The following is a 24,383-nucleotide window of genomic DNA, read 5'->3' on the forward strand; positions in this document are numbered from 1 at the left end:
TTCTTTTCTGTGATTAGAAGAACTGCAGTTTTTTGGCCAATAGCCTGGCAGAAATACTCTTTGACAGTCCATGTTGCTCAGAAAGTACAAAATAGATTTATTATAGTGTCTTCTCTCCCAGCAGATAAAAAGCACAGCCACTTGTACCATTAGGTTTTCATACTCTACAATATCCCCACCCCTAAAGATTTTGTACTGGAAGAATACCAAGGGAAGCAGATGTTCAAGTAGATAGATGACAGAAACATATTTATGGTCTTTGCAGATTCCGAATTTCTGCAGAACTTTTTTCTCAGATTTGCAGCCAGCCCAGTAGAGCAGCAGTTAAGCATAGTGTGACCTTGTATGATTTGGGCTTGTGGGGAAGATCTGTCCCAAAAACAGTCTTGAAGAGCATGTCAAAGAAATGCTTGAAAATGATAACTGTATCTTCTGCTGCATTCAGAGAAACATTGAACTGTCCTTGCTCAGGGATAACAGACTGCCCGAGATACTTGCATTTCCTCAGAGCAATGTTCTTTTTTGGATAGTACCAGCCTGGCCAGTCAGCTGGCCATGGTATCACATTTTTCTCAAGATAGTTTCCTAGTGGAGGGCATTCTTGTAATAGTTTTTGAAAGCAGTCCTTGTAATTCTGTGCACTCTTCAGCGACTGTTCATGTTCTGATAGGAGTTGACATGTTTTCAGAGTTGATAATTCTCCATTACTCAGTTCTTTATACAGCCTGTAGAACAAAAAAAGAGAACAATTACACTTATTTTAATGTCAACTGTCAGGTGTTGATGAATTATATAGTAAGTACATGTATCTACCTGATCATGATTTATGGTATCATAATTTTTGAATGCCTTAAAATGTTGTTATTTTGTCTTAATATGTTTTTCAATTTTCAATTTGTGACATTTCCCTGAAACTTGCCTTAGTTGTCTTAGGGATTCTTGTAGCTGGTTGGGGCTTAGATGAACCATCGCACTGGGAAGCTGATTCATAAATGGTTTTCTCATGTTAACAAGGGCCTGATGCATTTTTTGCACTATAACACTGTTTTTTATTCCACCATAACATGTTACTTCTTGCCCTTTTATTGTTATCTTAACAGGCGTGTGAACTGGTGTTTGCTGAAGTTGTGGTACTGCAGGGATTGTTGGGTGGCTATCCAACAAGCAAGAAACCATGTGAACAGCTGTTATCAGTTTTGTTAGCACTTTCTTGGCATGGATATTGTGGTAGTCAATCATGAGAATGACAAAGCAGTTGAGCTGAAAATAATGCAAAATGGTTAACATGCATCAAGTGTCCCAGTTTGTACAGTCATGTTTGAGGGGATTCTACACTCCCATAAGAAATTGCAGTTCATTTGTCAGTAATGCATTCAATGTGTATTTTATTTGGAAAACACGGAGAGAATATTTCACTCTGTGAAATTTTGGTCACTAGTAAATTGCCTACAATTACTGGAATTATTTGATATCAAATTTCCAACATATTGCCTTCTCGAATTTTAGGAGGATCTATATAAATGTGCAGCACAAGGAAGATTTACCTCAAGTGCTTTTTTCACTTGTTCACACACATAATTTGTATTATCATATGACCCGTACGACCCCACACACAATTTCCTTGGAAAACCTTTAAAAAAGTCCTGTATGAGGGCTGTATGCATTGAAGTGATAGGGCCGGAAAAACATGTACGGCCTTACTAAAAATGCATACAGCCCTACTAGAAACATGTATGGCAGAATTGATGCGAGTTAATCACAAAAACAATTTGTTGCAAAATTTTGTTCTCTTCAAAATGAGTAATGAAGGTGAGCATTCTGAGAGCACATTTTACTATCTAGGCAAACTGTCTGATGCAGGACTACTTCAGTCGCCAACTCACTCTGAAAGCACAGAAAGAAATTCAACACTCCTCACAAATGAAGAAGTTCACAACTTTCTCAGAAGCCAACAACAAGCAAACAGGCAGTCAAGAAGATAACTTTCCGGATAAAGTGTCCGATAATTAACCTTTGGAATAAGCAAACAGTTTTGAGGCGAAACTTCTTTCAGTGGAAAGCATCAAAGAAGTCATTGTGGGTCAAAATCAAGAAAACCAGCAAGGCAAAGGAAACAAAGTACTGACGATATAAATTTTTTCTTTGAGTTTCCAGAAGTTGGGTAGTGTAATTTCCACTACACAGCAAAGCCAGCAAATTCAGCAAACCCAGACACTGTTTGCAGGAGCCAACATCGATGTCATTAATATTCAGTTCTGGTTCTCCCTTGTTCAAGAGAATCCAAAAGGTCAACAAATAGTTTGAAAAGATGCCGACATTTTCTTGAGTCTTCAAATGAAGAATTGTGAACAATTTCAGTGAAGCGTGAAGTGAACTTTTGCCACTCGTAAATTTTTGATGGTTTTGACATATTTTTGACAGGTTTGTGTCAACTTTCTGTTGGCTTTTTAGCATGAATTGTAATTGTAGACTTACATTGAAAAACAAAAATGAGAAGTGAGTAGTGTTTTTCGATGAACTGTGAGTTTCTTTTTCGATGCGAAGAAATAAATGGCAAGCTTTTATTGTAGGAGCTTTTGTAGTTGTTCTGCGCGCAGGTGTCTGAAATTATGTAATCGCATCTATTAAGTTTAAAAAATTTTTAACATCCAGATAAGAAGGCGAAAGTGGGGTTGGATTGGGCACACCCTCAGGAAAACTAACTGCAATGTCACCAAGCAGGCACTGAGATGGAACCCACAGGGGAAGAGGAGCCGAAGCCGTCCCAGAAACAGCTGGAGGAGGACAGTAGATGACGAGGCATGCGCAGTTGTTATTCAGCTCTGTTCACATGTCCTGATCGATTTCAGTGGCAGAGCTGTGGAAATGTGCACTCTATTTGTTTTTTGTGTCTCTTTCTAGGTCAACTGAAGTCTCAGTTAAATACTGTGCATCGTAATGAAGTGAATTTTTACAAAAATGTGGACTACCTGGATGCCATTCAAAGACAGTGGATACCTATACTTAAACAGACCTTTTTTTGAAGTGGCCACCTCTAGAAGAAGTTCTCCCCCCACTTTTCCTTCCAAGTTGTGCAATATCGGCTGAGTCACAGTTTTTGTGGCTCTGGGTCTTTCCCGTTGATGGTCCACCAAGAGCAAGGATGTAGAGATTCACACGTTCTTTGCAATCTTCAAAAATTTCAACAACAGTGTTACCCATTAATGCGCTGACTATTGGCAAGCAACTCACAAGAATAAAATCTTTACAGGTTCCTTTTGCCTTTGCAAATAATGCAAACCATTGATCTATTTCATCTGGAGCCACTTCTTTCCAAGGAATCATGCAATTTATAGCATCTTGCAGAAATGATTCAACTGAGACAGCCTCGCTTGATGCCATGTCAAAGTTGTGCAAAGTTTCTCATGTAATACTGTCAATCACGTCAACAAGAAATGAATCATGATAGGAAATGAATCTTCAAAAGAAAACACAGAACAACCCTACAGGTAAAAGTGCCCATCAAATAATTGATCAGGAAATATTAATTTCCTGACAACCGCACACTAACAGAAGTATAAAACACTGTATAACCGCCGCTTATGCTATTGCACGTGTGTCAGAAGCCGTTCAAAGATATCAAATTGAAATGCACAAACATATTAAGTAAAGAATGTGCATGCACCGCCTTTAACAAAGGCAAATTCTTGGTATACATGTCTGAAAACATGTTGCCAGCATTTCCTTTAAAGTTAAGAAGATGTCCTTTCTTTTGTTTCTTTTAACAAGCGTATGATCCGTTAAACTATCTGTAGAATGCGAGACTGTCATTAGGCATGCACTTGAAGCATGGATGAAGGATCCGGAAAGCTTTCCATTCAGAATTCACGGCCATTTTCAGCTCACTTCATTGTTGTGATGGACATTTTATTCCTGATATTGTCATCGGGATCCCCTCTCCAAATTTAAAATGGATTTGGAGGGTCTGAGTTGGAATGAGCTTTGAACATCGTTACGGACTGTCCAATGGAAGGATGGGCAGACTTATCATGACCAGCCACGAATGTTGTTTTACATTTAAAGGCAAGTAATTTGGATCAGTTTTTGTTTCTGGGCAACCTACCTCGGTTCTGAAAAACTGTCCAAGGAAAAAAATCTGTCCTCGGTTACAGTATGTACGGTCGGTGAGCTGTCCTCGGTTGGTGTCCATGTAATGTCCACAGTATTAACCGAGCTTGGTATTCACGAACCAACTTCATTTTATAAACCGTACAGGGTTGCCTTTATCCGACCTTGGTTATGTGTTGTTTCATAACCATGTTCGGTTTCCAGATAACGTCCATGGTGATAACTGCCGACCCTAGAGAATTCACAAACCATATTCGGTTTTGATTTTACATTAAACTGAGCTCGGTTGTGTATGCATTCATATGGCCCAACTCAGTTTGATAATTATCTTGACCGTACAAGGTTTTTTTTTGTTAAATTAAATCAAGCTCGGTTTTGGACCGTGTCCCAGCGATCTGAGTTCATGGCTCTAGCCTAGTCCGGCTGTGTGGTTTGTGACTAACCCCCCCACCCCCCTCCAAACCCTTCCACGTAGCAGTCTGGTTAGGTGGTCTCTGACTACATCTCCCCCCACCACCCCGAAAAAAAAAAAAACAGTAAAAAAACCTTGTTTTTCTATTAATTTCCATTTTCTTTAATAGTATTCACGCGAATTTTTCTTTTCTTTTAATTTTTACTCGGGTTGCAAAAAGAGACAGGATGCATGATATGTTGGTCTTGCCTTATAAATTTGATGAAAGTAACGCAAAACTAGATTATGTTTTAAAATAACTTTATTTATTTGTCTCGACCTGTTTTATGTTATATTTTACCATTTGTAGGTCCATAAAGCACATGCCAGTTGTATAATTGATTTCGTCCGACTGAATTTTACAATCACACCTTTAAAACAATTGATTTTCATGAATACACCATTTTGCTAATGCTGGCTCCAGTCCCTTGTGGCGGCAAAATACGATCTATTTAATGAATTAATGAAGCCATTTTTGGGCGAGTGATCACTTCTTGCCCCCATAAGGGAATGGACTAGCAAATATTTACATTAGCAAACTGGCCTATTTAATCATCAATCAACTCAACACATTGCTTCGTTTTTGATTCGCGTGTCATTAGTTTTTGTTTCTTTATTAGCCCCAACTTTGCTAAAACAATAAATTTATTACGCACCTCTTTATCATTCATTTGTTTGAAATGTTAGAGACTGGAAGTTACGTGAGGCTACTACATTTGTTTGATTGTCTCCATTTACAATGAACATGATCGGAAAGAGTGACATGTCACCTTGATTTATCTCTATAATGGATGCGACCAACATCCAACATCCAATCATATGGCCTAAATTAATTCTGAGAATAGGAGGTCATAATTTAGTCATCAAAATAGCTCTTTACACACCCGGTGTAATTGTATGAATGCAAGAGAGGAATAAAACAGTGACACGTAAATTAAGTCGACTCTATCGTTTGACACTGCTACAGCTATATCTCTAGTAAACGGGGCAAATTTTCTACTTTTGTTCACACGTTTGTACATTAATTTGATTATCATTATGATTGCCATTATCATTATCTACGGAACAAAATTTCTGCAAAGTCTCTGGTGAACCCGAAGGCCACCCAAAAAGGGTTTTAACTGAACACCATGTATACTGATTTTAGGGTACGCCAAATTCCCAAACAGGAAGGACGACAAGAGATATGGGCAAACAATCTGCTATGCCGTGTCTTGGAGTTTAAGCAAACTAGGATGACAAGAATGCCAAAATAGTTTGCATTTTAAATACCTGCACATTTCTCTGGCTCCTATGCAGAATAGCTGCCTCAATTGACCTACTTTTGATTACTCTGGATTAGGTTGCAACACGACTCCTAAATCTTCTACTAGAGCCAAGTTTTAGAAAAAAAGGAATAAATCCAGACGCAGTCGCAATCACGTCGTCCTCATTGCTTAAGCTCCCAGTATTACTCACCTCAACTGGAACTTCAGAAATATTTAATTGTATGAAATTTAAACTTTATGGTTTCTGATTTCTTTGTACGTTTGCTAAGGAACTGAGTTAATTCGATAACGTTCTTAGAAAGCTTGAAACGTTTCAACAAGATCTGCGAAATTCAAGACAACAACGAAAATCATGTTATTTCGAAAATTTTGCAGAAATAGCCCAAGTTAGAAAAAGGAAAAAAAAAGGAAGTTTTTATTGAATTCTGTGCATGTGTATAGCTGGAAAAAACTTGGGGGCCCGTTTCCTGAAAGCCCCGGAAACTTTCCACACCCGGAGAACCTTACGATTACAGAGCTGTTTTATTCTCATTTTCTTAATATGAACAGAGGTTCTTTTCATACAAGAAGTTTCAGACATATAGACTTTTCCGTCATTAGATACAGATGAACTAAAAATGGCTCTACGGGCCCAAAAAGTTCCCGGGGCTTTTGAGAAGTGGGCCCCTGATTGTTATACCTCCCAACTCAAATACGTTTTCCGATCAAAGGAGAAAGTGTCACATGTGGTCAATCAAATCTCACTAACTCTCTAGGAGAACGACAACTTGAACTTTCGCCTCGCACATGATCAGGCTGTGCTCCTTGAAACTGCTTCAAATTTGTGTGCCATTGAGCGTCAAGCGAACAATTTTTTGGTGTTTTGTTTTGTTTTTGTTTTAGTTGGGATGTATAACAAAACACTTCCTGACTGGCTGTAAGAAAAACATTGAGTTTTGTTTCCCCTCGACCTAAGTGTTTTTCTCTGCTTTGCCTCAGGAACATTAAGGGTATCTGGGAAACAAAGCTAAATTTCTCCCGTGTAACCAGCCATGAAGTGCTTATTGTCACTTTCACTTTAATTTACCTATATATGCACAAAAGTAGTGACAAAAAAATTGACTGTTAACTGGCCACTTGGCTGGCCATTTCCTGTTTTACCTTCAGACACATTTCCCACCATCTCCCCTTCTTTTATGTCAATAATGGGAACAGCAGCTATTACTTCTGCTTTTTTCCCAGGCATTAGGATGATACTGTTAAGAAAGAAAGAAATGCATGGTTACTCGGTAACTTATCTTATTTGCATGATCCTTCATATCCCTGGGTATTACCATTTCTTCCATCCCCTCTATGTTCGCTATTACAGCCAGAAAACTTTTGACGTTCTGTTTGAATAAACAGTTTGAAATCATACCCTTTCCCCCTGGGATGACCGTAGCCTCTTTATGGAGGTGTTTGTTTTATGGAGAGTTTGATTTTCAAATTTTAACTGCCAGTATTTTAAGGCTTCGATATTTGTCTAACAAGATTTCATCACTCACCTGGCCTTTATCTTCTGTGGGTTTACGGAAGACTAATTGGAGGAATATTTTTCCTTCCTTCTGCACACCCCTCCATTTAGTGTTGCACACCCTGTGTGATTGGCTTGCCACCGTGGCATTGCCCCTGTCTACTTTCCACATGAAAGAGAACACGTTTTCCTCTCTTTACTGCTCGGCTACCTTAACATCGTTCTGTTCGAAAAATAAAATTCAGGTTGAATCCACTGTTCAGACAATTGACAACAGGACTTTGTGTCGTCCAGTCTGGTCTCTGATACTCTTTATTACTGAACAAATGGGACTCCCCCTTCGCGGTGGACCGATCTTGTTGATCACTTGTATGATTAAGACCAGTTGGACTCCACTTAGTCCCTTTACCTTTATAAATATATTGCTTTATTGATGACAAAAACTTAAGGATTAAATGATGGCACAATTGAACATTTGATTAAGTGATTGATCTATCCACCAACAGATTCATTGATTGCTTGACTGATAATTATAACCATTTTAAAACGACATAATCCATTATTTAGGGAACAATAGACCTTTTTACAATCAGATGGTAGGTGAGAGTGTATTCTGAATCATTTCATACCTTCTGGCCAGATAGTTGAAGACGTAGTCTCCCTATTTCGCCCTCGTATAGAACTGAGTGGCTTAGAGCACACGAGACCATGTGGTCCTCCCACAAGGCCCTCTGAAACATCAGGTTGCATTCTTTTACTTTGCAAGTTACAACCTTCATTGGGCACGAACTCAAGTGGATTGCAACCTGACTCCTGCAATTATAAAGGTACACAATCCAGTTTTGTTCAATACGTAAAGTTAAATCTCACAAAGCAAAGCATGAATGCACGTTACATATGCGATTGTAACTGGATATATTCTGGAACGAAGTGGGAACATTTTAATTCTTTTTCCTGGCCAAACCACAAATTCCAAAGCTTGACCAAAAAAAATTAGCTTTACTTACTCACAACAATTTTACCCCTTTACTAATAGTGTGACTACACTGCCATGATTAAATTCCTAGAGGATTTTAGTCTGCTCACAGGCCTCTATTTTCTCATGTTTTCATTTGATCGCGGATAGAATCACAAGATAAGTGGACGCTAGCACGAAATGGAAGACTTGACTGGGTAGTAGATGGGACCAAGCTGCTTGCGTGGGACCAAGCATGCTTTGCACTCGCTTTGCTCCTTGTTTTTTGTTTGTTTTTTTTACATGCTTGAATAGAGAGGAAGTGCACAGTATAGCAGAATTACTCTCTTAATGATAAACAACCTCCTCCCTCCATTAAAGTACGACTGTGTATGTATTTTTAAAAACATTTCGATAACAAAAAGAAACTCAAGATAATTGAATTACCAAAGTAGCTTCTCGTTACAGCCAAGGGAGCATGATATTTTAGCCTGACTGGCGCACTGCCAGTTATGGTCTTCGGCCTCTCCCAGTTGCCCTTTCCATCCACAATCCTTGTTCAAGCATTGAACTTCCAGACTGCTTGTAAACCCTGTCCATGGCATAGCTAATTGTTAGTGCCTCTCTGCCAAAGTGCTTTCGGCATTCAGGGCAAAGTACCGTAGTTTTGTTTTTTTGTTCTTCCATCTCCAGAAGTCTCCTGTAGTAATTCATAAATGCCGAATGCCCACTCTCCCTTTCCCCGAGGGTGGCCATTAAATGGGGTTAGAACTGTTCTATTTCTTCACAAGATCTTACACATAAATGTGTGCTCTTTTCCCCAGTTACATTTGCTGCTTTCGTGGATTGCCATTTTAGGAGGGTTGTTACTTTCGAAACTTACATTTTGTGATATAGTTCAAAGTGTTTGCATGTAAGTGTTAATGCAAAGGTGGTTGATTCAATGAATTGATTGAACATCTATAGACTGTGGAATCGAGTTTGAAGTTTCGCGTGCACTAGAGAAAGCTGCAATACCTTACAACGTCAGTACATTCTGATTCATCATTTTAATATCTTTGCAGAGCAGATAGATAGTTTGCCTGAAAACTCAACAGTTTACTGGGAATCTTAAAGCATTTACTGACGCTGGTGTGAAATTTTTCGCGCACACGATCGAGTCCACGTGCGCCTTTCAAGTGCTAAATTGTTTCCTTTTTTTGTATGGTTACTTGCATTATTTTTGCACGTGCAACTAATACTGATGTCTAGCTGACAATTGCAGTGCGCACTTCTGTGTCTCGAAAAGACTTAGTAAGCCACCCTAGTGCCTTCTATCTAGGCTACTGTGAATCCACTTTTTACAATTTTACCTGGTCCCAACGTCACTATCGAACCAAATCGACGTTCGAGTAATTGAATTCAGTCTAACCTATTTGAACACCAGTCCCTTGATTGGGTTGATTGAATTCTTTGATCAAACACCGTCCAGACTGCAGTTGGGGAAGCAATAAGGCTAACAGTTAATTTCAAATATTTTCCAGAAGCATGACGATGAAGAATATTCGGATGATGAGAGTAAAGAAGAGGTGTGTACAGCTGAGCTAGATTGGACTGGACTGCCTAAATTGGATTGGACTAGACTGGCTGGACTGGACTGGATCAGGCTAGACTGGACTGGATTGGAATGGACTGGCAGGACTTTGTCGGGACTGGACTAGACTGGCTGGACTGGATCGGACTGGACTGGCTGGACTGGACTGGACTGGCTGGACTGGACTGGTTTGGTCTGGCTGGACTGGACCGGAATGGATTGGCTGGACTGGACTGGACTGGACTGGCTGGACCGGATTGGACTGGACTGGACCGGACCGGACCGGACCGGCTGGACTGAACTGGACGGGACTGGCTGGACTGGCTTGGGCTGGTCTGATTAGACTGGACTGGACTGACTGGACTGGACTAGACTAGATCGGACTGGACTGGCTGGGCTGGACTGGTTTGGCCTGGACTGGACTGGACTGGCTGGACCGGATCAGACTGGCTGGACTGCACTGGACTAGACTAGCTGGACTAGACTGGACTAGCTGGACTGGACTGGACTGGACTAGCTGGACTGGACTGGACTGGACTAGCTGGACTGGACTGCACTGGACTAGCTGGACTGGACTGGACTGGTTTGGCTGGACTGTATTAGACTGGACTGGCTTGACTGGACCGGACTGGACTGGCTGGATTGGACTGGTTTGGTCTGGCTGGACTAGACCAAACTGTATTGGCTGGACTGGACTGGTTTGGCCTGGCTGGACTGGACTGGACTGGCTGGACCGGATCAGACTGGACTGGCTGGACTGGATCGGAATGGACTGGCTGGACTGGATTGGACTGGACTGGAATTAGCTTAATTTTAATTTGTACTTGACCAGACTAGAAGGGCTGGCTGGATCAAACTGGTCTGGCTAGACTGGATCAGATTGAACTGGACTGGCCAGACCAAAAGTAATGAATAAATAAATAAACATAAAACATTTAATGCATGAACCAGCAGTCCAGCTGCTACATATATTTAGTGGGAGTATGACAGACTTTTTTTCTGCTGTGATACTTCCACTGTGGATTTCATGTCTTAAGGTTCAGTTTGGGCCAGGTGTGGCAGTGGATGGAGAGCTGTTGGAAGACACTCTTGAAGACCCTAAAGGTATGCTATTTAATTTGATTCAGTAAATCTAAAAAAACAATTTTAGAAAAATTAACTTTTAGACCAAACTCTTTAAAATGTTAACAAGGTTTTTAAGTATTTATGACATATTAAATCATTTAATGTTTATCTCAGAGTGTTGTTTTAAAGTGCAATAATTGTATTTTTATCTATCAAACTGTATGCACCCAAAAATATCATACTCAAGTAATCTGCTAGTGCGCAGCTGCCGAGAATAGGAAAGGATACAAGAAACGTTATGAAGTATATATGATTAACTGAGTATCAATTCTTACAGACGATACAAACTTAAATGCGAAGAAAAGAATAAAAAGAAGAAGAAGAAAAATAAAAAAGGAAAAATAAGGGAAATAGCCAGGTTGATGAGCCATCCGAGAAAAGGATTTGCCCGGGAGATGGCGAATGAGTGAACTTTTACAGATTTTTTTTTCTTTTGCCTTATTTATATTTGGTTCTGTAACTGATTTTCTCATTCCAGTCAGATATACCATACACTGCTGCTTCAAGCCCCCTATTTATAGGTCTACGTACTTCCGATTTTAAGCCTTCCTGGATATAAGCCCCCTTGGGATTAAAATGAAATGAATGCAACCTATTTAAATACCATCATTACAAAATGGTGTTCATTTCTCTTGAAAGCCCTGCCCCTCCCTCGCCCAGATATAAGCCCCTCCGTTTATAAGCCCCTCCATCTGCAGTTGTAAAGTCTGGTGCTTATAAGCAGCAGTCATGGTATATGTGGTGGTTCTACTTTCTATTTATTTTCCTTTGTTATTGGTTGTAGTTTACGCATGATAATGTGTTTGAAACAAAGGATAACAACATTGAATCCATCAGAGTAAAATTGAACCTGAGAAGCCTACATTTATTTATAGAAAGGTGGATTTAATTGAAAGAGTATATTAAACCAAAATTAGTGTGATATTGTATTAGCTCACAAAACAAAACAAAAAAACAAGTTGTTAACCAACCTAAACGCCTTGTTATTTTCATCGTTGTGAACTGGTGAAAATGAGTTTTGTCACAGGACCTGCATTGTATGTTGTGTTTATCACTTTAACATATCACTGTCATATGTGATTAGTTGACACCCAACAAAGTAAAGTAAAGACTGTATGTCTTGTTTATAGTTTATGCGATAGGTTTAGTTAAAAATAATGTTAATAGTAGACTACAATTAAATTTCTCAAGTAAGCCCTCAGGGCTTTAGTTTCTGAAAATTCCCTTTTCATTAGTGGGCCTATGCCCTGGAATGTCCTATATGTACGTTTTCTTTGGGGGGGGCTACATATCGTGTGTATGTTTTTAGAGTCTATAATTTTCTGTGTTATATTGACTCTTGATCCATATTAAATAACTTGATAAATGCTTTATTATTATTGATAATGTTAAATAATCTAAAATGTCAGTTGATACGTAGATCAATGTGATCAGTGTTTGCAAGTTTCAAACAATGAGAATAGTTAAATTTTGAATTTCTCTTTTGTTAGGTACGTTTTTTTCTATTCAAATGTGTGAACAAGGTTTCTGAAATATAAACAAAAGCATTTTTAATCCTGTTACTTAGCATGATTATAGGGGTACACACTGAATGATACATTTGAATGCATATTTTTCTAAACTTATTTTAAGTGTTATGAATTGTTATGAAGTTTATTAAGGAAGTAGGAACAGCTATTGAGAAATTGAAATAAAAAACTCAGTGTCATGCCATGTGATGAAGTATTTTTATTGCGGGGTGGCAAAGGTTTCATCAAATAGTTGTGGAAACAAACCGGTCAGATTTTTTGTCGCCTATTAGACAAATACTGTTCTGCTACTGGACGGTTTCAGGCAGTGTACTGTTCTCTCTATGCTGTTTCCATTTGCATGCAATAAATAATTTTCATTATTTTAGAGTGATATCTCTCTTACGAACAAGTCTAGACAAGTAATGGGGCTATGACTGACAGTGAAAGCAGAGGGTAATGAAAAATCACCAATTGAAAAGCAACGGGCATACGTATTGAAGCAGAACTTGCACAACTAAAAAGTTGCGAGCTTCAGCTTCTCCACACATCAAATGCAAACATGAAATTAACTCCCCAATCCCATTGGGTGATCCCAATGTATGGACTTCTACATTGTACATCGTCAAGCTTTGAAATAATGAGGCCCTATTAGGGGGGCGGGGGGCTTTGTCATCCCTTATCCCTAAAATTCCAGGGGCAGTTATCCCTTAACCTGACAATTACTGAGACTGTTATCCCCAAAATTACTTATCTTTGGAATTTAGGTGGCAATTTTAAAGTGTTAAGTGATCTGTTTCTTAGTAGATAAGGGACCGGTCACTATTTATCGCTTGGATGGGGGGTTTGGAGGATTTTTGGCTAAAAACTAACATTTAGCGGTCCCCCACTTTGGGCTCTCAGTTATGAGTGATCATGTGATGCCCCTGTTACACGTGCGCCATGAGGTCAGTGGTTGACCAAATAAAAGAGCCTGGGAGCAAATCTACATCTGACCCATCTTGCTTGAATTTGGACTGATAAATGACCTGTCACTGTTAGTCACCGGTCACCGGTGATGCAGATCCTTCGCAAAAGCGACCAAACAAGTGTCAATTGAGAAATCAAAGCAATTTTTTATCCCTAAAACTAGCTCAGTCATCCCCCATCTCTATAATTATTTACTCAGTTATCCCTTATCCCTAAAACCCCTAACAGGGCCTCAATAATGTTCAATGAAGTTAAATAGTAAGAGTAGAGTAAGAAACAACTTTCGTGAGGTCAAACTTAAGAAGGAAATAATACCTATAATTTATCAGAGCGCTGGGTTATCGGTAGGAAAACGTGGAGGGAAAATGGCAAGAAAATTTCACATGAAGCACCGATGACTTCCTCCTCTTCTCTGACGCCACATTCTCTCGTCAAGGTATGATTGTAAGACCTCCCTTCTAAGTCCTTTCTTTTGCTTTTGACCAAGTTTAGGTTGACTCCAATAGGATTCAACCTCCTGAGTATGAACACCTGTTCTTGGGTCTACGAAATGTGATAGGCGTGTACCACGACATGATGAGCAGAGACAATGGGCAGTCTTGCATATGCCTGCTAGTCATCTCTATGTACTTCAGTACTGGGAAGGAGGTATCTTTGTATAATAGGCAGGTGGGTTGCCGCATTTCGTCTTCGCACAATTTGGAAATTTCCTTGTGCTGGAGTGAACTGTGTGGAAACGATGCCAAATACTCATGTATCGGTAGAACTGCAAAAAATATGTATGTACATAAAAACATAGTTAGGTTCTATCTTTTAAACTTCTGCTCTGCTTCAAGTGAATGTTTATGAAAGACCCTGGTCCTTTTTGCGGGTTTCACGCTGTTTTGCTTTTTGTGCCCATGGTGACAGCACAAAATATTGAAAAGCACTGATGTTTTCCTTGGAGTGCCCGCAGATTATTTATTGGGCTTTCGTCCTCTAGCGTGCATGCACCTTCAAACATTTTGTAATATAGATAGGACCCTGCACTCGCTCTGATTGGTCAAAAAACCATGTTTTATCAGAATATAAAACATAGAAAAACTGTGTTTTATTGTTTTTTGCCACATTACCTCTATATCATAAAGCAAATGAAGAAGCCTAAGCCATGTATTACACTTCGATAAAAAACTCCGGACATTTGAGAACACGACGGAAATGTAGAAAACATGAGCCGCAGGCGAGTCTTTTCTACATTTCCCTTGTGTTATCAAATGCCCGTCGTGTTTTATCACAGCGTAATACACGGCTTAGGCTTCTTTATTTGTTAAATAAAACCCGTTATAAATCGAGTGTGACGCAAACCACAAAGTGAACGAAACTCAACCCTGTAATTGACCACTCACAAGAATGCGATTTCATTAAAGCATTTAGAATAATCCTGAAAAATTTCAGCTGGGCTTGAATTTTTTTGGACAAAATAAAGTCATGGACTAAGTCTATTAACAGAGTAAAATTCATGAAAATTTGCAAAATAGTAAGAGAAAACAAAGTGCATATCCTATGGATGACTATGCAGAAAGAAATAAAGATGGCCAAAATTATTTAAATCAGTTGGAATCAATGAAGTAGCTAAAATCAGAAAAGCATTGCGCAGAAAAAGCTGCTCACTGCAAATTCCAAATTTCAATTTTAGTCCAGGCTGAAAACCCAAAAGCCCCTTTTTAGAAGATTTATCATCAAAGCTTAGGGCTCCTTACCAGACTAAATAAATAAAAAATAAAGTGTCTTTATTGTTCAAAAGATAAAATTACATATCTTATGTTACATTTAAAAATAACAATGTTAATGGGCTACAATATGTCTCTAAATAAGATAGATATTTACATGAAAGCAAATACAACAATCGAATACAAAAAGTACACTATTTACAAAGCCACATTGTACTTAAAAACTATCCTATTAAAGAATGTGTACTTGAAACGGTCCGAGTGAATGGTGGGCATTGCGGAAGATTTATTCCTTAAGTTGTATCTTGTAATCTTAGTCTCAGGGAAATTAGCTCTAAGTGGGTGGTTCGGGATATTAGAAACCTTCCTACAAATTCTATAATCTTGCACTGAAGTTCGCCACGTAATCAAGCTCTGAATAGTCAGGGAGGAGAACTTATTCAGCTGGTTATCTGTCATGCAAATTATTTCCGTACACGCCGCAGAAGGCAAGGAAAACAAAGAGGTGAGACATTGTGCTTCGATCGTATTCTTTTGTTTTAGATTTAACTGTTGTAAGTCTTTTTTTTTTAGTTTACAAGCACGACTGTCTTGGAGTCGGTTTGAAATGTTAAAAGAGATTGGTCCCTTGGGACCAACACTTCAGTCTATAAAAGGGTCATAAGTGGGCGTGTGTTAGCGTGGATAAAAATTGAAACACCAATAGTGGAGCCAAATTGCACGGAGCTCAATAGCACAACAACATGAACTTGAGCGAACTCAACGACTTTGAAAGGGAACCTCCATTGAATGTGATACAGTGGCTTCAAAGATGCTATTTACTACCTGATCCTCTACAGTGTAATCGTGAAATGGAATTGACAGAGAGGACCAGTAACCATGTAGATGGATTTCTGTGGTAAGTTAAGCGTTGTCGTTTGCTTACACTTTAAAGCAAGATGAGTTGGGTCTTATTATTAGTTAAGTGAGAACGTAATGTAAGGGCCTGGACACACCATGGATCATTCCACGCAATATCATGTGCTGCTTCGCTTGTAATATTAAAGTGACAGTACGGTGAATAATGCGAGCATGACACGAGAGTAACAGATGCTACCACAGAATATCTGTTAGTTGCCATCTGCATAAATATGGCCAAATGCAATTATAAGGCAAGGATAAGGATTGAGAATTGCTTAAGCTAGTACAGGTGTTTTTTAAATTGTCTTAAATCTGAAGGTGGATCCCTGATACAGTTTCATTACTGTGCGCGCTCTGATGATGCAAGGTTTCTTTATCTGCTCATTAGCGCGTGAGCCAATGGAAGCTGGAGAAAAAATGGTCAACCACGGGATTATGTTTCACAAAAGGAAAACTCTGTCCATCACGGATTTTAAATAAGGCTAAATAGTTGCATCGAAAGCTCAGTTATAATGTATTGTCGCAAAGATGATGCATATGCAATTGCTTTTCACGAATTGTGGCAAATGTATGGGGGAAAAATGACGATTTTTGCCTAGGCTTTCTTGGGAGTATTTCCCTCAAATCCCGTTGTTTGCACTGGGGTTACAATCAGTGTTTGGATTTACGCGGTGATAGTTTGTCAAGAAAATCCAGTATCTGAACAGTTTCCACGCAAAAACTACTAATATCACAGAAGCTCTCTGCTTAAAATAGGTATCTAGAAAGTATGGATGTGCTGTATTGTAAAATTTAACTGAATGAAATTGAAGAAAATCGAATATTAGCCACAAACAATAAGAACGCTTTCTTTTTAGTCCTTTAATAAATCCATAAACACAGAAAGCCAATATTAAGTTTTTACTGAGCCGAAATAAAAAAATATTTCATCACATAACACTTAAGCGCGCATTAACTTTTGAATTAAAAATGCAACACCCACTGACTTGCATGAGTCTCATGTCTCCTTGGCCAAGGTGAAACAAAAGCGGAAAAGTTGTTTTTGAGATGCGCACAGATGGGATGTCAAGGTTCACAAACTATTATATTGACAAATTGACAACTCTACTGATTCTGTCGTTCGATTTTGAAGTGTAAAACTTCTTCCTTGATACCAATTACCATCTATATTCTTCAGGCGATGCAGTGGTTGCAGAAAACGATGGAGTTTACGATCAAGTAGTTTCTTCACTGAATTTCCAAAAGTGCCACTTGTCATGCTTCTCAAGGTCATCTATTACTTCATTCCGGATGACTCGCAAAGAAGAATTTTGCGAACCCTAAATTTGAGAGCAAGTTTGGTCTCACGAATATGCAGATGTCTACAAGATGTGTGCTCCGTGGACCTGCAGATTCGTCCAATAATACCATTTGGTGGTCCGGGTACTGTAGTTAAATGTGATGAAAGTAAATTGAACCACAAAGCAAAGGTAAGCGCTATGCAAAAAGAAATGAGCGTATTGTTTAATCTGTATCATTACATTGCATTGGGCACGGGCTGTTCCAAAGGTGGAGAAGGTTGTAAATCACTATCCAGTGAATAGCATGGGTTGTTTTGTTAACGCTTATCCACTGGATAGCGCTTTATCCGAAGGATAGCGTTATCCAGCCTTCAAGCAACCAGGGCTTGAAGTTGTGAAACCAATTCTACTTTGCTAATGTTTTTCAAAACGGAATGAAATTCCTTCTTGTAAATTGTTTGAGCGGGAACTTAAAATATCGTGAAAAATTGCCCAGGGGGTACTGAAGGGGATCAGAATCCCAGCTCAATTTTTCCCCATCAGGACCCTCTGAAGAGGAAAGTTTTGTGAAAATTCGATTCAAAGATATGATAAATTATTATCTTGAAAATTTGCAAAATTTCTCAAGAGAGTCGAAATAATGAATGGAATAGTTTGCAAAGCTATATTTCAAAACGGTATTGTACTGAATCATTCTGGGAGAAATTTGGTAAATTTAACAAAGCGACCATGTATTCTTATGGTCTCAACTCTTTAGTAGAATTATACTCTCAAAAATTAATGCTGTTTGGCTGAGTGATCATTCACTATCAGCCATTATAGTTCACTACTAAATTTATTGGTTTAAACTAGGGTATCTAAAAGATAGTACCCCTCTAATGCTGCGGCACATTCTGTTGATGTCAGGATTAGTTAGTCTTTGATCCATCTGCTTGTGTGTTAATGGTCCTTTATTTCTGAAAGTAGTCAGAAATTGTGTAGTGTTTCTAAAACTAAGATCACACTCCTACTCCCTAGGGAAAAACAAATTTACATATGTGGAAGTATGAAGGTAAATTATAATCGTAGTATGTCCAAGTTGTCAAATGTTGTTCAGTGTGAACATTTGATCTGTTTAGGCAGTGTTATTTTCATATAGGTGTATCCGATGAAGCCTTGTTTTTAGGGGGGTGGGATATTATTATTGCCAATCATCCCTTGCAGTGGCATGCTTTGGTTTAACATAAGTTATACCAAATATTGATGTCTTTTAGAATGATCTTACTTTACCTGTGAAATAGGTAGTAGAATATTGCGTGCTATTATTCCATTGTGTTCTTTTGTTTACTTGTAGCTATTTTGCTCTAGCTGTTACTCTCTGTTTCACAGGTCAAGTAAAATCACTCTTTGAAATTACAAACATAAATAGTATATCAGAAAGCAGTCTTTGGGTGTCACTTGTACCAAGAACAACGTATTTTAATAACAATGGTTACAAATATTTTGACAATTAGTGTGAAAAATTGGTCAAAAAGATTTTCCAAGAAATTAATGTAATACAACTTTTAAGTAAAACTCAATGGCAATGGGTTTTTGTGTGGAGTTTCCTCCTATAATTTACAAAAGTAATAATGCCTACTTGTCAATAAAACCAATAATTATTAATCAGCAGTTCCCAGGTGCTACTAGTGACAAATGTAACATGTTTTAATTGAAATGGTTACAACAATTCTGAAAATTAGAGTAAAATTTTAGGGAAAATATACTGCCAATGACAAAAATATAGGTAACAGAACTTTTGAACTAAACGAGAACGACATTGAATGATCTATTTACATGTTGGAAAGTCACTGTCAGTCTCTGCAAAGAGCATTGTTCATGATTTTACCCTGATGTGATTACTTCTTTGGCACTTTTGTCTTTGAATACAACAGTTGCTTGAACAGTAAGAATGAGCTCGGTAATGTCATCATCATTGAGGTCTGGAAATTCTTTCTTGAAGTCTGCATCCTGTTCTCTTTTGATGGCATACAGTTGTTTAATAATATCATCAAATATATTTAAGGACATTGTGTCTTTGGCAGTGATTGTCAGAATACTTGCCATAACTTTATTACGACATTTGGTCTTCAGTTGTGTTAGGCCACACTCAGAGCATTTTATTATTTTCTTGTCACTGTCTATGACTTTTGAGTGACACTTGTTGCAGGTTAGATATGACTGAACATAGTTAATAATGATATTTTAACGGGAAGCTTTCTCACCCGTCGGTGATCTACAGAAAGGTCCCAATCCAAAATAACATTCAATTATTAAAAAATAAATACACAAATTAAAAAAATATATTAAAAATACAAAAGTAAATTATAGACTAATAGATTTTAAAAAATTACTTTTAAACTGACATATGGTGTCAGAGTTCTTCAAGTCACTGTCCAAGGCATTCTAGTCTTTAAAGGCATGATAACAAGTTCTCTGTTTACCCCAGTTCCGTTTTACTGTCGGAAGTCTAAGATGATCTTTGGAGCAAGTGTTATATCTATGGACATCGCTATTTCTAGATAATTCCAATTTGTGAGATGTAATTCCATTCACACATTTATAAACATACAAGCAGCGATGGAAGTGCCTGCATTGATTTAAATTTAACCAACCAAACTGACTGAGAGCATCGGTTGCAGAAGAATACAATGGTTTATTTAGAACAAGTTTTGCCGCCTTGTTTTGCAACACCTGCAGGTTGTTCATTAAAACAGCGTTATCCTTATCGCCCCATACCAGATCAGTATAATCAAAGATTGGAAGAACAAGGCTATTGTAATAAAGAAGGCGTGCATTATACGGCAACAAGTGCTTAATCCTATGCAAAAGACCTAGTCTCTGGTTCACTTTAGATGTCACATGTTCCACATGTTCGGTCCAGGTAAAGTTCCGTCTGGTGGGAATTGCACTTGCACTTGTTGTATGTTGTCTGGAACATCATCGTGTCGAGTTATATTCAGTTTGGTGGCTTCAGTTACATTGCTGTATTTGGTCAATGTTAAATAGTTTGTGCCATTAAATTCTTTGATGGCAACATTTGATAAATTGTAACATTGGTTAGATTTCATTTTCCTTGTATCTTGTTCCCACAAGACCAGACGAAGAGAACCACTGTTATCTGTAAACATTGCTTCTTGTTTAGTTAAAGTTTTTCCACGAACGTCCACAGTTTCAGCCCTGCCATTGAATAAGACACGGCCAGCAATGTTTACCAGGGTATTGTTTTGTTTCTCCTGAATTTCTTCTATTGAGCTGTCTATAGCTTCCATGGTTTCTTCTTCTATTTTCTGAAGGTCAAAATCCATCTCACTTTCGTTTGGATCTTCAATTCTTGTTCTCTTGTTGAGAATCAGTTCTTCCTTTTTGGTCTTCAGGTTTTTCTTCAGCTGGAATTTGTTTATCTTGACTGGTGATGAAGATTCGAGCTTGTGCTTGAGCACTGAATGCTTCTCTGGAGAGAAGCACACAGCACGATACACTTGAGAGTTTGTCTGGAAATTTAGCGAGAAATATTGATTCTTGTTTTGGCTTGTCTTTATAGGTGAGAGGTTATGTAAATGACCAACCATGCTTTGTCCTGAAATGGAAGCACAAAATCGTTAAGATTGAGTTATTACTGATGAGATCAAAAGAATATGAATCTTGGAAGTAGATAATATTGTAGTAATCTTTTTAGTGAATTCGATAGAGATACCACAAGTTGTATCAGGTTTTGACGGATTCCATAGGGTAATTTTAGTTGCTTGAGGATTTCAATATAACATGTTCTTATGTATGTTTATTTCAAGAGAGATTATTAACCATGTTCAGGCTGACAACCAATATTAGTCAAGGTACTGCATGAAATTTAGGCTAAGACATATTATCAGATGCTGCAGAAATTCAGGTAGGATAAAATTGTGGGTATGAGAAGTAGAAACTTTTTAACAGGTTCATTCAGAAAGTGTGTCCTAAGTATTACAAGATTGTTCATTTTTTTATCTTGTTATTCTACCAAAACTGAATGGTAAAAATGGCAAATAACTTACCACTTGGGTTATTCATACTTGTTTCACCTGAAAGGAAAATCGTTACTATTGGTTACTTTTGATGTCACATACATTCAGTCATAAGGTTTTTACTCCTTTCAAAAAGCTGATTCAATCTTTGTTCCTCCTGTTGTCTGTATTTCAAGGAGTTATTTTTTTTTATACTTTTAAGTCTTTCAAAAGTCATTGGCTCTACTACAAGTGAAGATAATTTTTTAACTCTACTTAAACCTACATATGTGATGCCCAATGTTTGTTCAGACTTTCCAATATTTACCCATGCTTTTGGTAAAGTTAATCCTTGGCTTTTGTGAATTGTTAGGGCCCATGCAAGCTTAAGCGGTAGCTGTTGTCTCTCATGAAATGAATTGCCATTTTTTGCAGAAACAGTCACAGGAGCTATAGCTACTAAAGAAGGAATTTCTTGAGATATTGAGGGGCCAATATAATTGTCAAACTTAACAATAACAGCAACAGGAGGGTTATGAGGGGTGGTATAAATGATATCTACTACTGTTCTAGTTGCACCATTACAAAGACCAACAGATTGCCATAAATTCATTGTAAGCATAACAAGGGCATTCTTTGAAATAAGTAGTGTTGGTTCTAACCCATACATATCCTGAGGAGAAATTTTGGCAGCTTGAGAACTTGAGTGTTTTGCATCAATTTTTGCAATTGGCTGTTTGAGTTGTAAGAGTGAATTGTAATTAAAATTGGCTACTTCCTCATTGGTGTAAAATAATCGAGTGGCAGTTTTGAATTGATCAATGTTATTAGCTTGTGATGGTTGTCTAGTTAATAGTAGTTTCCAATCATTTTCAAACATTTCTCCGTTACGCAATCGTAAAAGAAAATCCCTAAAAACAATTTGCTCTGGATCTGTTCCTTTGACTCTGTGATTAACAGTTAATGTAACTACATGGTTAAACATCATGTAAGCATAATAGCCCTGCTGTCCAATCTGATTAGATGGTTTTGCATGAAACAGTGGCTTGTCAAACACAGGAGGTAATTGAGCTGGATCTCCAATCAATATTATTGATTTTCCACCATACAAATTTTCTTTTGCACTAGATGATTGTCTACATCGTTTGTCAATCCATCCAAGTGTTCTTTGCCCAAACATTGAATACTCATCAATAAGAATATAATCTGTATTTGAAAGTCTTTCCTGTAATTCTTTTAGGCTTTCATCAGACAGGTCTTTCTCTGACTGTGGAGAAGTTGGTAGTTTTAAAAGTGAATGAACAGTTACCCCTCTGATGTTGTATGCAGCTTTTCCTGTTGTGGCAGTGATAACACATTTCTGTTTAAGATACGACTTCAAAGCTTTTATTAAATAGCTTTTCCCAGTTTCTGCAACACCATTTATAAGAAGCAACAGAGCTTCTTTTTCAGAGCTGTTTTTTGAGTGGTTTGTAATTATGTCATATGCAAGCTTTTGCATTTCGCTGAAAGATTCAACATTAATTACATCTGTAGGGGTCAGTGATGGTTGAAAATTTTCTTTTAATGTAGCAATCCAAGAGGGCATTTCACCAATTTGTTAAGCAGTATATTTCATTGAGTCTATGGTCCAATCATAGTTCGAGTTTGGGAGCTCATTATTGAATTTCTGCCTTGACTTGTAAAACTCTGATAGAATCATCCATTCTTCCTGCTGATGTATTTCTTGATTATTACTGTTTTCATAATGTTGAAGCTCTATATTTTCTGATACATCTGAAATCTTTTGAGACCAGTCTTGGACATGTTTTTTGGCATATGGTGTATTGAGGAAGTTGTACCATTCAGTTATGAAGGTTTGATTGTTTGGCTCTGTGGTGCCTCATGCATCATCTAGAGAATTTTTCCACGGTTTAAATCTTAGAAGTTGGAATTTGCAATATGAACTGTAATATTTTGCTTTTGGATTGGAAGAGTATGTTGGGAACACATTCAGAATAATATTATCATTTCGCTGTTCAAGTTTGTTGTTAGCTAGTTTGTACTTTGTAGCAAATTCCATGAAATTTGTTTTCATTATGCCAGGAAACTTATTGGTAAAGCTATTATGGTTTGCATATACATCAAGAAAAGAATCACTTGTACAATTTCTATTGTCTGGATTTCCTGATTTTTTTAGTCCTCGAGAGCCATTTAAACTAAAAGATTTCACATGAAACGTGGTACTGTGTAATTTCAGTGAAAGCAGATGGTGCATAGTTTCTTGTGCACTAAAATCTCACTCTCCTAAACATTTTATCATAAGTTTCTTTATTACCTTCTTAGTGTCATTTTCAAAACCTGATGACTTGATAACAGTATTGAAAGTATCTTTTAGTTGCAATGAGTTTGGTTCACCCTTTGCAGCATATTTTGCAAGATATTCTACGCAAGCATGATAATCAATGATAACCTGAATGTCACAATTAGCTCTCCAGCCCTGAATTTGAACTCTTTGATGGTTATTCAGTCGTGTATCATTTCTTTTTGTAACAATTTTAGCTCTGTATTGAACTGATTTGTCTTTGGTGTGGATCTTTTCAAATTCTAATCTGGTTTTATCACAGAGATCAAATGGGTAATTGAAACGACACTTGAGATCAGATTCATTCTGTTTGTGCTTCAGACAATAATTGGTAGTGCAACGTGTGTGGCGCTGGACAGTATTCAATAGGTTTACATAGTCATGACATTGTTCATCATGCGATAAGTCTAAATGCAGTTTGCATGGATGCACACTTGGTTTCGACCAGTTATCTTGACAAGGAGGGCTGGAATTCCATGTTGAAAGCAGTGAATCTACATAGTCACAAATTGTTTTTGTTGCCATTTTGCCTTTTTGAATATCCTGCAAATGTTTCTGTTCTTGTTCACAAGAGTCTTGTTTTAATCTTTGTTCAGCTAAAAATCCTTTCAAGGCCACCTCAGTAAGCTCACAAAGACCAGGATCATTCTTCAATTTAGCTGTGCCGTGGCAATGTATGCTTCCTCTAGCTTGGAATTCATATC

The 24,383-nt window shown here is 37.9% G+C and overlaps 2 protein-coding genes and 2 long non-coding RNA genes across 4 annotated transcripts; 1 reads left to right on the top strand and 3 right to left on the bottom strand.

The window, feature by feature from the left end:
* Positions 1-6,708: 6,708 nt before the first annotated feature.
* Positions 6,709-7,836, bottom strand: LOC149099556 (uncharacterized). The gene is made up of 2 exons (XR_016203903.1): positions 7,350-7,836; positions 6,709-7,061 (listed from the first exon to the last, which is right to left on the bottom strand). It is a non-coding gene; the product is annotated as an uncharacterized LOC149099556 (long non-coding RNA).
* Positions 7,837-9,485: 1,649 nt separating this feature from the next.
* LOC149099557 (uncharacterized) lies at positions 9,486-11,929 on the top strand. Its single transcript, XR_016203963.1, has 2 exons — positions 9,486-9,841; positions 10,884-11,929. It is a non-coding gene; the product is annotated as an uncharacterized LOC149099557 (long non-coding RNA).
* A 6,513-nt stretch (positions 11,930-18,442) lies between these two features.
* Positions 18,443-20,931, bottom strand: LOC110042396 (uncharacterized). The gene is made up of 2 exons (XM_089278172.1): positions 20,248-20,931; positions 18,443-19,552 (listed from the first exon to the last, which is right to left on the bottom strand). The coding sequence occupies exons 1-2, from the start codon at positions 20,925-20,927 to the stop codon at positions 19,201-19,203; spliced, it is 1,032 nt and encodes a 343-aa protein (XP_089134298.1). The 5' UTR covers positions 20,928-20,931; the 3' UTR covers positions 18,443-19,200.
* On the bottom strand, positions 19,540-20,241 carry LOC149099558 (uncharacterized; the record flags this gene model as incomplete). Its single annotated transcript, XM_089278171.1, has 1 exon — positions 19,540-20,241. A coding segment is annotated over one exon (480 nt), but the record flags the coding sequence as incomplete, so codon positions are not given.
* Positions 20,932-24,383: the final 3,452 nt, after the last annotated feature.

Source organism: Orbicella faveolata, unplaced genomic scaffold (genome assembly GCF_042242905.1).
Source record: "Orbicella faveolata isolate gen_17 unplaced genomic scaffold, um_ofav_v1 contig_46, whole genome shotgun sequence".
In the NCBI taxonomy this organism is placed as follows: domain Eukaryota; kingdom Metazoa; phylum Cnidaria; class Anthozoa; order Scleractinia; family Merulinidae; genus Orbicella; species Orbicella faveolata.